The following is a 15,977-nucleotide window of genomic DNA, read 5'->3' on the forward strand; positions in this document are numbered from 1 at the left end:
AGTTTAAGGGGTAAGAACTGCTAGTAAACAGAGGACATTGGGCGGCCAGATTAGAGATCTGAGAGAATTTGTGAAGCGACAACATAAGGAGGTAAATATCTACCTGACCCAGTTCTTTACCAGCCATGGAACATTTTGAGTGTATCTGTTTAAGATGGGTGAGTATGAAAGTTCAGAGTGTCCCTTGGGGATGCGGGAATGACTACGCCAACCACACGTTCTTCTTCTGCAGCCGGTGGGAAAATGAAAGAAGGGGACTCTCGCCAGACACCATTGTTCAGAAAATGGTCTCTGACATTCAGACTTGGAATACCTACTGTCCCAGCTTATGTAGAGGGGGTGCATAAAACCAAGAAATTAGAAGAAAAGTAGTACAGCCTCAGTGTTGCCTAACCGATGACCTGTACTGTAGTAGCCCTCTGTTGGCTTAAGCAGTAACCTTCTTTAAGTAATAAGGGAAGTCGTCCTGAGAGGGAGTGATGCCTGGGCCTGTAGGATTTTTAGTAGGTGAGATACATTCAACCAGCAGAATCCACTAACAGTGCATTAGTATTTTCCCCATCAACAAAAAAGGGGGTGTGACATGAGCACTATTTCAGTCATGCTACATGAAAGAAAGGGAGGCTAGCTCTGTTCCAACCTATTCAATAAAAATGGGCAAGGGACAGAACTGCCTCATGTTTAGGCCTGCAAAAACCAGTAAACAAGATATATTAATCACCCCTTTTACCCCAGTGTCTTGACATTATTGTGGTTAGTGATATGAAGCTCTTCAATGTATATGAGGTTACCTAGATATAATACATCACTTTTTGCTGTACCCAATGTAAGTTCAACTGAAAGGTATAAACCAGCCAGAAGTGAACCTTCCTGAAGAGTAGTTGCCATTTAGTAAGTTTCTCCTTTGCAAGAATAACCTTAGTTGAAATAACTTTTGCTCTTAAGTAAAGTCAAATGATAAGGATGAAAGCCATGTGATTGAAGCTGACGATGTGAGCACTTTCATAAGCAGTTGACTGAAAGTGAGATTAATATTACTTAATGTGTGATATCATCTTATTCAGATAAACTTCACAAGGTAAAGAATGAAAATGGAGATCTTGCATTGGGTGTTAAATCTGCAGATATTTTAACCCTTAGCACGCCATAGATGGAATAATCCGTGATGTTCTTTGGTCTTATAACGTCAAAGACGAAATAATCCGCCGATCAATAAAAGTATATTTTATTACTGTTTTTGAAGTTTATAAGGCTTGACCAAATAATCCAGTTTCAGCTGTCAGCTGGCCGCAGTAGGTAAACAATAAATTGTTTTGTTGCTGGCATCTGTTCTCCCACTCCCATCTGTACGCCGATGACGATACTATCCGCCATTACCGACTATCAGTGGAGCACGCATTGTGCCTTTGGGAAGTGTTCTTGTGTTGGCATTCCTTATACAAACAGTTTAAAAAGTTATTGTTACCATGTTTTAGGTGTTATAATCAAGTTTTTATTGTTTCTTTTCTGTTGTGTAATTATGGCAGCAAATCATGTCTTCACCCCGATGGCCCCACGGCTTCATCTCGATTTGTGTTGTGAAGTTTACCGTACAACTGCCTAAATCTATTATCAGAACTTATAAACTAATCAAGATCAGCATATTACACTTTATTAGTTTTCTCATCCTTGTACATAGTTTTCATATTTTTCATCACATGTATTTGATTACTCTGTAACCTGAATTTGATTTTTATTGAAATATTCCATTATTATGAAAAAATGTGAATATTTAATGCAAGTATTACATTATTGTAATTTTTGTGTGACTATTAGTCATTAGGAATGATAAAAAAATAGCTTTAAGGAATTTTCATTTTTATTTTTTCACCTTAAATGAGCGTAATCTAAAAAAATACTAAATTTATATCAGCGTTCAAAGGGTTAAGAGGTATCTTTTAACCTGTAGGTTGCTTTAAGGTAAACAATTAGTAGCAATGTAATTGGGACTGTTTAAAGAATGAGGCATACAGAATTTGCTTAGGTAGAAGTCATCCTTATTTTAGATGCTTCATTTTGTCATTTATATGTATGAGGAAAAATGTACAAAAACTAGTATGAGTAATTGAAATAACTCTTGAAAAATCTAGAAAATATGAAAGAAGTTCAAACAAATCTTAAATATGCGGTCTGACTACAGCCCTGCTAGTAAGTATGAATTTTGTACATGTGTAACAAGAAATTCAGAAATGTTAGAGATGTTTGGATTACTCTGGCAAGTGAAACCTCCAATAATAATTTTGCAGAAATGTTTGGATTATTCTGGCAAGTGAAACCTCCAATAATAATGTTGCAGCTGAAGCAAATGAAAGGATAATAATATTTCACACATTTGCCATCATTATATAGTATAAAATGTATAACACTACATTTCAAGATCTGGAAATCTAATCTCTTCCTACATACAGTATCCCACTTTTGCCTGTGATGGTGTGACATGTGACTGTGAGCTTGAATTCTCGTGCTTGAATCCTGTGCAGTGACAACAGCTGGACTGGAATCCAAGCAGCTCTGGTATGATTTGTTTATTTTAACCTAGATTGTGGTTACGTGCTAGATTAGTCTACCTGAGGAAGAGATCAAATTGCAGATCTCAAAACATAGTCTTATACATTTTTAACATATAACGATGGCAAATATCTATAATCCTATTATCCTTTCAAACCTTCCATCACCAAACTTTAAACAAGAAATGAAGCAGATGGTTTGATCAAATACATCAGACCTTTTAAGATTGTGTTTTGTCTCCAGTTGTTCTACAAAGTTTTGAGTCAGACAGATATTCTTTAAAAGAAATTATAAAATGAAACATTAGACATTCCAAATTATGTTTTAAAGTAAAACAATTGAATATTTGAAAATAAATATAAACAATGATGGTTTTCTTCAGTTGCCATGTCGATTGGCCCTTATTACCTTGGAAACTAAAATTTCTAAAAAACTTGAAACTTATAACTTGTTCAGTTATTATCCTCATGAAATGACTGAAGAAAAGTTCAAGATAAAGATTTTTTGCTGGTCTGGATATGGTTATTTAAAAGCTCATAGCTCAATTTCCTGAAAACTACTATAAAATAATCACAAGTATTGCTCACTTATTGTTTAGTTCGGCCAACATTGATGGCAAAAATGTACTTAAGATCCAAATGTTATACCTGTCTTCAATTTAATGTTTTGTTGTAGCCCAGGATTTTACTGCTGTCACAAAACAATTTTTGATTTTCTGTAAAAGGACTTATACTATATTAAAATGTATTCAAAGAAAATAAAAAAAATGAAAGGAAATATTTGTACAATGGTTCTTTTGTACTAATACTTCCCCTGAATTTCTTATATTTTTAATTCACGTATAGTACGTTTTTGGTGTATTAGATATCATTATATACTATTGTGTTGAGTATTATTTTTTATTCTTCAATAACTCATCGATCTATGGGCTCGTAACAATGTGGGATAGAGAAAGATCTGCAACAATTAGTTTAAAAGTTCTTTCAACTATTTGAAAAAATACAATATTTAAAAAGCTAATTTTTGTTAAGATGTAAAATAAAAATACATTTTTATGCACTTTATGTAATTTATACAAACACTTTTGTATTATGTTTTTTGTTTACAAGATAATATTTAATTTTCTTCTTTAGAATTCCAGTCAATTTATCTGAATGTAGAATTATCCACCTTCCAGACCCCAACCACCAGTTTATTCTCCCAAAAGTGCTTGTCCAAAAGATAAAGGTTAGGTCACATCCTTTTAAAAGTTTTTTTTCGAAAGCCTACATCATAATCTAATAAGTCTAAAAATTACTATTACTGACACTTTTGTAACTGATTAGCACAACAGCATGTTAGTTTCAAATTGTATCATATTTCACTATATATAAATTTTATCAATCAACAAGCATTTGGGAGTGCTGATGGAGAAGCGGTTTAAGATGTTGGACTTTGTGTCTGAGTTAGACATAGCGCAGGTTCGAATCCTGTCTGTGACCGTTGCACTTTTTACCAGTACAATCGACCTTGTACTGTATCGACTCTCCCACTTATTCTGTTCGATAAAATCCTTGCGCAGGCCAGTGGCCCATGAGAAGGACAGAGTAAGGCTTAAAAGAGAATCCTTCTCCTTCTTAAAAAAAATTGGAATGCTGTTGAGATCTCTGAAGATGCAGAAACATCATATAGTAAATTCTATGAAGTCCTATGAACTGCACTAAATGTTTCTTGTCCACAAAGGAAACACAAGAACAGAGATCCTAGCAAACAAGCCCATTTTTATGACTTGGAATCTGCTTAAACGAAAGCCCCCTACCCGAGAGCCCTTAACACCTACGAAATAACAGGAGATATTCAAAGCAAAGAAATTATGACAAACAGAAAGAGGATGTATGACCTAAAACTAAGAACTCTGCATTAACAAGCAAACTCAAAGTATATAGAAGAATCTGTCAACAAGACAAAGGCTCTATGGAGCTTGATCAATAGCGAGAGGTGTGGAAAACAAAACAATTAGGAGCACCCTAAAATGATCAACACCACTACACTCAATACTGCACAAGTAGCTGAAAGCACATTTACTTTACTCAGATAGCTGATATTACAATTCAACACTCCATCAATTTATAGGATGGAAGAAATTCACAACTTGTTATAAGCATTTTGTATGACACCTACCTAATGGCCAGAGATGAATCAAACAATTCACAGCTTGTAAAACAAGTCGTGCAGTGCCAAAGTTGAATTCTCATAAAAAATCCTAAGTACTGCGCAAAACAAACCAACCCAACATCTTGTATCAATCATTAATATGTCTTTTCCTGAACGTCACTTTCCCTTAAAACTTAAAGTGTCAAAGGTCTACACAAAACACAAGAAAGGAAAGAATTATATCCTCAGAACTGCAGACCCATCTCGCTAATATCTACTTTAACAAAAACTATAGATAAACATGTGTTGAAGAGACTGATGGGCTAGCTTAAACAACATTATTACAGCCAATCAACATGGATTTAAAATAATATCAACCACATTATCAATTATTAGTCTAGTAGATTCAATAATTTAGCACAGACCATGAAAGGTATCATACAGCCTTATTTCTTGACAACAGCAAGGCTTTGACTGCCTAGGACCTGACCTAATCTCAAATAGAAACCTCTAAGAAATCTTGGAGTTACCGGTATAGATAACAAGTGGTTCTCAATCTAACTCCATGGAAGATTATAAGTTTTGGAGGTATAGCGCATTAAATTGTCATCACCAGATCATTCACATTGACTCCAAATCCAATAACAAGAGGTTTCACTCAAAGATTGGTGGTTAGCCCAGTTCTTTTTATCCATCTAAACTAATGACTTATCTGCTTTTATTGACAACCCCAGTGCTGACTGCTAAATGTATACACATAACACTACCCTTCTCGTAATAAATAATAAAGCAGAAGAACTATCCCTTAACTAATTGACTTCTCTCCAATGAGCTATCAAGTACAGCATATTAAATGACCTGGCAATGAACCCGAAAAAAAAAACAACACAAGTTTATTTTAGTACGAAAAATGAGATACCCATAAACATTTGAGACATAACAGTAGTCAAAAGAACACAATTTCTGAGCTAAACTATTGATAATACACTGTCATGGACTGATCACGTGAACTCAATTTCTAACAAAAATGTGTAGGTATATATCTCATGAGGCATCTAAAATCAATGGATACTCAAGCGTCCGCAAAAACTGCTTATTATGCCCTGGTATAACCCCACATTAGATATGGTCTAATCATTTTGGGCAGCTCTACTGGAAACTTGAGAAAGGTGCTTACACTACAAAAAAAAGCAATTAGATCCATTGCCAATCTCAAGTCTCGACAAAGCTGCAGAAAAGTGTATCAAAATATGGGCATGCTAACCATCCCAACACTTTATTTATATGAAGTAGTTCTACTCGTCGACAGACTGAATATTTAAACTTACAACACTTTGAAAAAAAAACCATCATATATGGGGAAAAAACTCTGAAATCAACTGCCAGAAGACCTTCAAACACTAAAAGTAAATGAACTGAAGAAATTGCTTCAAGACTGCTCGTAAAGAAACTATTCTACAGTCTGGAACAGTTCCTGAACTCTTAAAAGAATATTATATGTATGACTATATTAATGTACTAAATATTCATGTAATAAAGAAACTTTGATTTCATTTGATTTGAGTACTTGAAACTTCCCTGATTTAAAGTTGTAATAAAACTGGTGGATCAGATTTTAAGATAAATATACTCAGGGCTGGTGTAACCGAGGTTGCATACTGTGGAAGTACATAGGGTAGCAACCACTGGGGCACAGCAAGTGTGCAAATAAATACAAACTGAAACAATTAAAAGGAAAAAATAATAACAATAAGCGTAATGCAAATACTGTTTTCCTAACGTTTTCTTAAACATAATTTGAAACATAAAATATTTCCTAAGCCCAATTATTTAATCCATAAAGTGTATTGACTAATATCATGGTAATTTTTTAATCTGGATTGGTTCATGTCTTGGGGCGTCATGTGATGTGATGCAGGCCAGTCCACCACCACATGCTCACATTAACTGTAAAAGATGTTTGAAAAATTGGCTTTCATAATGTATTGTTTTGGTTTCATCCAATTTAATACAATTTTCAGACCAATGTGATTTTTATGTCTAGAATTGTTTACCTTTCTGTGCACACTTAATCTATTATTATAAGATTTTATACTGGAAGAAGAGGACAGAACTAGTTCTTGAAACCATTGTGTCCCTGTTATTAAAATATATCATCTTAGTTCTTAAGATTGCCTGGTGTAATAACTAACATCCAAGTTTTCCGGTTCACAACATGTTAAAACGTTATTACATAATTAAATTCTTAAAATATTTTGGCCTTGCTGTGGAGAGTCATTTTCAGTTAGCAGATGTTAAACAAAACTGCCAAAAATACTTTTCTGTCAATGTTCTTATACTGTGAAATATAAAACGTAAGTGTTAGCTATAACATGTAACGTTAGCAAATGTCCATAATCCTACTATTTGTTCAAATTGTCTATTGTTATAATGAATAAACTGAAGAGATATAACAGCCCATAAGGTACAGAGTGCATAGCCTGGGTTTTCACATTGATTTCAATTTTTGCCTTTCCTTGTTATACTTTAAATGCGTATAGCTTCATCTCACAAAAGGTTTGTGGGAGGGAGACAATCAAAACTAGTTGTGCATGGTGCTGTGAAATATCTAGTGGTAGCCCTGGACACACACACTCACACAAAATCATAGCTTATATTGTAATATAAGATTACATATATTTAGATGATAACCTCTTGACTTTAAATGTTGACACCTCTTGACCTGGTGGAGTTAAATATATTGTGTTTATTTGAGGAACTACTATAACTAGGAAATATCAAGGACCAGTGACTTATTCATGCTCCTTAGCAATCATAATAAGTTTAAAAAAACAAAATTCAGTTTAAAGTTTCATAATGTGTTTTATTTGGTTGAATTAACAAATTGTTGTATATAATTAAAGCCAGTAGTAAGTTCAAATATTCCCGCCCATGCTGGGTTGATAGCGCTGTTGTCGTGCTGCATTGTGGGTATCATCATATGTCGTTGTCGGCTCCCGGTCGTCTGTGTAATGTAAACAATTGTTAAGTGTTGGGTTAGTTTTCTATTATTTTTGAAGTTTTGTGTATTTTGTATATAAATTTTAGTGTCTTCGAATTTGACATTGCTTAAGCTTGTTCAAGTGCTAGTGAGAAATCACATTTCGTCACCACAATGGGAAACATTTACACCGTTGGACCAAATGAAGCTCTGATTGTATCAGGTATGAGTAATATATTTTATTTTACTTTTCCTTGTTTTGCCTTTTTCCTTGTTTTCTTACCAGTGATTTCCAGGTTTAGGTCACAAAATAAATCATACGGTGTTTCTTCAAAATAATGTTGAAAAAAAAAAACTAAATGCGTTTAGTAAGTAATTTGACTTTGGTGTTGAGCTTCTAGTTATATCAGCTCAATATTTACATGCTGTGCTTTTGAAAAATTGATGTGGGCTATTGTTTTGTGTAAGAAATTTTTATTTACAATTTCGTAATTAAAATAATGTATAATTGAAATCTAAAAAAAATATGTAAAAATATTTACATATGGATTATAAAATATTAGAAGATATTTAATATTTTGTTTAGTTAAATGTTTCTATTTGTAGCCTGTATTGAGAAACAATAATGTGTATTTTATTGGTTATAGTAGGTCTAAAATAAAACTGATGGTTAGGGCTTATGTGTTGCAATAGTGGTTTAGAAGCAGGTCCACATAGCTTTATTCATTAATCTTAACACACATTATACAAAAACAAATGTAGAAAAGTTTGTGAAATAAAATGTATGCCATGGTTATAATTGTTATAATATTTTAGTAGGGTAATTAGACACATTCTTATGCCTTATACCCAGAATAAAGATCTTCATTTTGTTTAATTTGTAATTATTAGTAACAATAAAGATGATTGAATTAGGCCTTGGTAGTAATTTTGAAAAGGCACTGAGATAATTTTATGGAATGTATGTTCATAACTACAATTTAAAACACTGTTTGTAAACTAGTAAAAATAGTGTAAACAGCTTAACCTACATTGAATTTTATTATGCGAATCAACCCAAAAAAGATTTTATTATTAACTTTAGTTTGTTCTTTGTAGGTACCTAAGTTTAATTTTGATGTAATTAATTAGTCCTACTCCATGGGCCTAATAATTTTCAATAATATACGGTACGAATAAATACCATAAGCCAACATCAAGGAAAGTGACACATTATATTGTGTAAACTTTATAGGCTATATAGTGATTTTACAGTTTGATTTTCACAAACAAACTTGTTACGTAAGGTTACAATGTGAGGTTACTTTATTTGTTGAAAACTAATTCCTAACAAGAAAACATAATTGCCCAACATTGTATATTTAGTAAAGAGCTTGATTGCTCTGAATAATAACACTGAATTCTACTATACTTAGTACCTCAATAATAAACGTAAATAATTGTTTACTGAATAAAACAATCCTGATTCGATTCTGATCTTTATATTTTGAGAAATGACAGGAAACACAATTATTTAAAGTGTGTAGTTTAAGACAGACAACGTCCTGTGGCTGACCTTGTTTATCATTTCTATGAGTCATAACATATGTCACAATCCAAACCATTAAAGCAATGGTTATGTTTACAGCATACTACTCTGTGGTAAGACCTTTCTCAAAGGTGATTTTATACTATATTGTGTTATATCAGATAACAGTCTGTTGAAGAGGGGTATTAATTTCATAAGGCATAATTAGGTACTGTTCATAATAAAACTTAACATCTGATCACTCATTCAAGTGAACTCACTGACTCACTTACTGATTGAGAAATATGAACCCTTGATTGCTTTCAGATGTGTTTAAGGGCTAAAATTTGAACCAGGCTTGTGGCTCAGACCACCCTTAGAATTAAACCATGGTGTATATTTTTGGCTGCAGTCAAAGAATTATATAAGGATATATTTTAAATTTAGATATAAATTGATAGTTTCTACAAACTGCTTGAGATGTCACTCTTTCTCGCTTGTTTTTCTTGCTTGTTGAATATAAAGAAGGAATAAAATGGGTTTATATTTAAGAATTCCCTATTTAGTGACAGGTAAAAAATTAAGTGCACTATACAACTGGAATAAATTTTGTTCTATTTTTAATGCAATGCTATTAAATATAGACTGATGGCCATTTCTACTGCAAATAAATGATCAGACATAATTTAATGTGTTTACATCTCTCTCACTTAGCCTCAAAGCATTATTAAAAAATACACCAAACTTACCAAGAGATCTCTGTTTTGCCAGCCTCCTGGTGGCATTGGAATCATGCCAGCTTTATAAGCAACTGTTTCATATCTTGCCAGTCTCTAGCAACGTTGAGAATATACTGATTTTGCCAGATAGACTTACATACTTTAACTCTTTCTGCAGGGATTTGTTACAAATTAAAATGTTATTTTTTCATTAAATGCAGCAATGTATGACTTCATTTTAAAGGGAATTTATGATAAATCTTCGGTAAAGTACATCAAAATAATATATTACAATGACAAAAGAACTGTGTTTAATATGAAACATGTATCTGCCTATATATATATATATATATATATATATATATGTATGTATATAAATATATATATATATAAATATATATAATATATATATATATATATATATATATATATATAAATATACAGAGATATTATATACAGAGTGTAATAAAAAGGTTGGGCTGGCCATGCACTTTCAGATTTTATGTGTCAGTCTAAGCTAAAAAGGATGAATAATTGGTTAATTTTCACTTTGTTTAGAAGCTACACAATTTTTTTTCTTTTATTAAAACATTTTATCTTTGCTGTTACCTTTACCATAGTTACAAAACTTGATAAATGGGTCCATATCAGAAGGTATTATATCAGCAAAAAATATTTTTAAATCAATTTAAATATTTTAAAAATGGTGGCCATTTGATTTCTGTTTTATAAAAAATGTAATAAACCACTGTTTTATCAAAATTGTATAAGACACAACAAATATAAAACTTTTTTTATGGAAGGTATCTTCGCAAGAAAATAATAAATGTTATTTTACTTCCCAATTAAAAACTTATGAGATTCTAAATTAGGTCTTCGATATGTCCTTCATGGTAGCAACTACTATTTTTATGGAAGGTATCATCGCAAGAAAATAATAAATGTTATTTTACTTCTCAATTAAAAACTTATGAGATTCTAAATTAGGTCTTCGATATGTCCTTCATGGTAGCAACAACTATTTTTATGGAAGGTATCATCGCAAGAAAATAATAAATGTTATTTTACTTCTCAATTAAAAACTAATGAGATTCTAAATTAGGTCTTCGATATGTCCTTCATGGCAGCAACACATTGCTGTAGTCGAAGTACTGGTAATTCTCTCACTCGTTCAAGGATTTCTGGTGTAGGCTTTATGTGTCTGACACCTTATTTTATCCGTTGTTGTAAATGTTCAATTTTGTCAATTGGACGCGTGTATACCAGGGATTTTAGGTGTCCCCACAGATGAAAATCAATTGGATTCAAGTCTGGTGACCTAGGTGGCCAAGCTACTGTCCACTATATCTAATCCACTGATTTCCAAATTGCCTCTTCAAAAATGTGTGTACGTTAATGCTAAAATGCAGATGAGCTCCATCATTAGTAACCACATAGGATGTCTTGTGGCAACAGGCAAGTCCTCCAACAATTTAAACAACTCATTTTGGATGAAATTCAAATAATTTTCACTATTCAGTCTTTGTGGCAGAAATACAGGACCAATCAACACAACACCAATACAACAGTACATTCAACGGGAAGTTTATATGATGCGTAGATTACACTTTTGTATGAGGGGTTTCCTCTGCCCATTTGTGTGTATTGTGAAAATTTAAAATTCTGTGAGTATTGAAACCAGCTTCATCAGTAAACATCACTGATGACAACCATACATCAGGTGCATGTTCGTCATCTCTTGAAAAGAATACATGTTTTCAATAACACTACCAATTGTAAACTGATTGTAAAAATGTGTTAATTTGGTTATATTTGTTTATTTTTATTAGATATTATAGACTGTTTTAGAGAATAGTCAGTTTCAGTGTTGCATTTTGAATTATTGTAACAGCTGATTTAAATACCAGCTGTTCAAATACTGTTCAAATTATGGGCCATTTAGTTTGCGTGTGTAATACGAGACCTTCCATAAAACAGTTTTCTTAACAGATTTTTACAAAGGAAAGTAAAAGTTATTTAAACACATTTTCGTGTTTTATAAAATTTTGATAAAAATAGTGGTATATTAGATATTTAGTAAAAAAAAAATTCAGTGGCCGCTATTTTGAAAATATTAAAACTAATTCTAAAATAGTTTTTATTTTTATATAACACCTTTTGACCTGGACCCATTTACCAAGTTTTGTAACAACTATAATGATAACAACAAGGATAAAATTGTTTTACTAAAAAAATGTGTATAACTGCTAAACTAAGTGGAAATAAAAAAAATATTCTTCATTTTTCTTTTAGAATCATACATAGAATCTGAAAATGCACAGCCAGGCCAACCTTTTTGTTACGCTCGGTATATATTTTATATGTGTTTAAGTTGATAAAGCATGAGAAATAGTACCCCTTATACATATTTTTAAATACAGACATGTATTTTGCCCGATATGCAATATATATATATATGTATATATAATATATATAGGTATAAAAAATATACACCTAACAGATAAAGTTATTTGTGACTGATAGTGGGTATTCCCCCAAACAGGAAACATTCTTGCTTTAGGTTGTTTTCATTAGTAGCTTTCTACTCATTAGTGAAGACAGGCCATAACAGTTTTTCACTTCATTTGTTTTGAATTGCGTGTTAAAATGTTTATGTAGTTATTCGTATTTGAATTCATATTTTTTATATAACAGTAAATGTGGAAAGATATACCTATATCAAATATTTACCTACCAATTTGATTTGGCAATTCATCATAACATGATTGTAAATTATAAACATTGACAATAATGTTGATCACTTACCGTTGCCTAGAAAATACGCAACATTTCATGCAGTACGATATTTTCAAGTGTCTTATATCCCTTAGTAAAGAACTGAAGATGTAAAAAATTGTTTGATAATAAATAAATTAAATAGAGTAAACCATACACATAGCTTAGTCTTTTACAAAATTCTTTTTCCTTTAGAACAAATTATATTATTGAATTTATAATTTTTGATGGTTAAATATTATTGCTTACAGTAAAAATACTTCTTTTGCAGTTGTCCTAACCATTAACGATACAATTAATGACACGTTTTTCTAATTAGTTATAATTCTTCTATCTTGTCAGCTGTCACTGCAGGTGATAATGTTTAGTTAACCTTTATACATAGTCAAATAAATCGAAATAATGAAGAGGTTTGACACTGTGGAAGTTTAGCATTTAATTCATACAGTTAATTTGTTTAAATGTGAGGTAAATACATTTTTTATATTTATTCCACAGCCTACAGTTGATCAAAGTTATGTTTAACGCGCTGACTGCTGCTCAGAGGTATATAGTGATGTCCTACACATTGGAAAAATTATAAATACGTCTTAAAAGTAAACAGAAAAATGTTCAAACTAATTCTTTAGCAAATTCATATTAAATAATTACTCATAGACAGCACACAGCAACATTTTTGCTTAATAATTTTAGCGTAATTTAAATGATTGCTTACACAGTGAAAATAAAAATTTTTTGTTGCTAAAATATTGGTTATTATTTCAAAAAAATTATGAATCTTGTTGTTAAAATCTTATAAGTGAAATAATATGTCTATAGATATACATAAATAAACAAATACTTATATGGGTAGACCTATACATTGTAAAATGATCAGTTCCACCACCATTTTCACTTAGAGGATTCAGCTTACACCACTAGGCTTACTATAACAATGAATCATAAGCAATCTATTTCAATTGTTTCCAATTTATAAAGATCTCATAAGCTTTATTTAGTACAAAAATCTTTTCAGTAGACTTCATAAAAACTACAAACAAACTAGTCTGAATGAATCTTTAACCTCCTACAATAACCAAACACAGACATTTAACATCCAAGGAAACATCACATAATGATAGAAAACTACAGTGGGTAAAAAATCTAAAATTATTGTCTTTGCATACTAATGGGTGTTTGCCGAATATGGCATAGTACCATCATGATGCCAAAGGGCATTGTCAGCAGTGTTAAGAAATTGTGTTGAATTTAGTACTTCACACACCTTGGTCTAAAAATTATACCCCAACAATTTTTCAGATCTCCCAAACACAAAATAACTAGTACATTTAAAATCATTATAATGATATGGCTCTTGTATACGCCCATAATGTATCTGTCTCAGGTCCCTGTATTTAGGAAGATTTTTTTTACTGGTTAAAAGTGTTTCCATTGTTTTCTATATTTCCATTATTGGACTATGAAAATGTCCAAACCATTACTTTGCAAATGGCTATAGAGGTCCGACCCATGTGGCGTTATCATAATACTAAACCTTATATTATCTATAAGTACAGTCCACAGCAATTATTTATATTAGGATAAACTCATGAGAGTTATTACAAGGTGCCCTTCTTACACAAAAACATTACTTCAGTTGAATAAAGTAGATTCAAATTTAAATGATTTTATTATTTTAATTTACTATAACTGTAATTCCCAGATATTTAGTTTTATAGATTGTCTGTACAGTAATGTGGGTAAATGCAAAATGGTTAGAACTTCTTAGTTCGTTAAATGGTTTTAATGACGTTTTCTTCTTAACCTAAAATAAAATGTTAATAAAACCATTTTTATTGCTTTAATATATGCTGAAGTATTGTATGAATGTTGGTAACATTTTATAAAAGTGTTATTCAACTTGTACATAGCAAAATATATGAAAGATTAAACTAAAACCTAATTTGTTGCAAGGTAGGAGTGTGCTAGTCTATAGCAGAATATGTTCTTGAGATACCAATTCCAATTGGTCAAGTGGAAAACAGACACACAGTCAAATAGACAGAAAACATTTTTGAAATTGACCCTAAGGAAGCAAAATATACTAAATTTACAGTTTTTAGCTCATTTCATTTCTGAGATATCCCCTGAGTTGTAGACTTTACTAATGCTCAGTCAAAACCCATGGATGGACATGCTCCAAATTATTACTTTTGTTATTTTAATAACTTTATATTGTTGTAACAACTTTGAAAATGAGACTATACATTTCCCCAGGTTTAACTTACTCTGATATATGATTAAATTAACATTGAAAATACCTGGGTATTTTACATCCCTATAATAGTATGTATAACTGTGGATACATTGACGGCCATGACTATTCAAAATGGCACATCATCAGAATTATAAATAATGACAAGCATCTTTTCTCTGTTATGAATTTTTTTTGTTAATCCCACGTTAGAAGTGAGTTTCGATCTATATTAGGGTTCTGTAAAAAAGCCAAACTGCAATAATTGCATTATCATACATATAAATAAATTCCCATAAATGGATTTTATAACAAGTTTAAAAGTCTACTAAGCAAGATCTATGCTTATTAAATAAGCATAAACTTACTGAATAGTAATCATCTTATAAGAACTGTCATCTTTATGTTCTATCTCCTCATTACTAAACAAATTAACATCAGCATCAATTCCTTTGGCAATCTCTAATTCAACTCTTCTATTGCAAGCATTATTTATGTAGCGTTTCAGTGTTTTTTTCTTCTGAGAAAGTAATGAAGATACAATATACAGTGTAGAAAGACATAATACAATCCAGTTTGGAATGGAAGCATTTCAGTTGATAGTGAAATGTAGAACTGAATAATCTTGGGAAATTCTAAGAATGTAAACAGTAGATAAGAAAATCTCTTACTTAATTACTACATGCTAACTACAGTTCAGCCTAATAAAGCCCTTACATAATATTCAAACTAATATTTAAAAAAAAAATTCTTCAAAACTTAATATGAGCACTTAAAGAATAATTTAATGGGTACAATATTGTTCTTTATGTATAATTATGCAATTTTGACATTTGGGTTAAAAAAGCCAAATTAACAGTATTAAATTAACTTCAATTTTGATACCATAAAGCTGACTGAATTTATGCAAGTGAAAAATAATTAGAGGTTTGCAAAACTTTTCAAAATCCCTTTAATTGTCCAGAAATGAATTGTTTAGTTTATTCACTCATGTTGAAGTTACAGGAAAAAGGGGTGAACATTACATTTTGTAATTCGCGCAATATCACCTGATTACATTAATATATACAATATTATAGTATG

The 15,977-nt window shown here is 31.3% G+C and overlaps 1 protein-coding gene across 1 annotated transcript in view; it reads left to right on the top strand.

Annotated features, from left to right (window-relative positions):
* The first annotated feature begins 7,642 nt into the window (after positions 1–7,642).
* Positions 7,643–15,977, top strand: part of LOC124369504 (flotillin-2) — a 428,795-nt gene continuing 420,460 nt past the window's right edge. The window contains exon 1 of the mRNA XM_046827518.1: positions 7,643–7,883. Coding sequence (XP_046683474.1) covers positions 7,835–7,883 — 49 coding nt within the window. The 5' untranslated portion in view covers positions 7,643–7,834. The remainder of the gene's footprint in view (positions 7,884–15,977) is intronic.

This window comes from Homalodisca vitripennis, chromosome X (assembly GCF_021130785.1).
Source record: "Homalodisca vitripennis isolate AUS2020 chromosome X, UT_GWSS_2.1, whole genome shotgun sequence".
NCBI lineage: Eukaryota > Metazoa > Arthropoda > Insecta > Hemiptera > Cicadellidae > Homalodisca > Homalodisca vitripennis.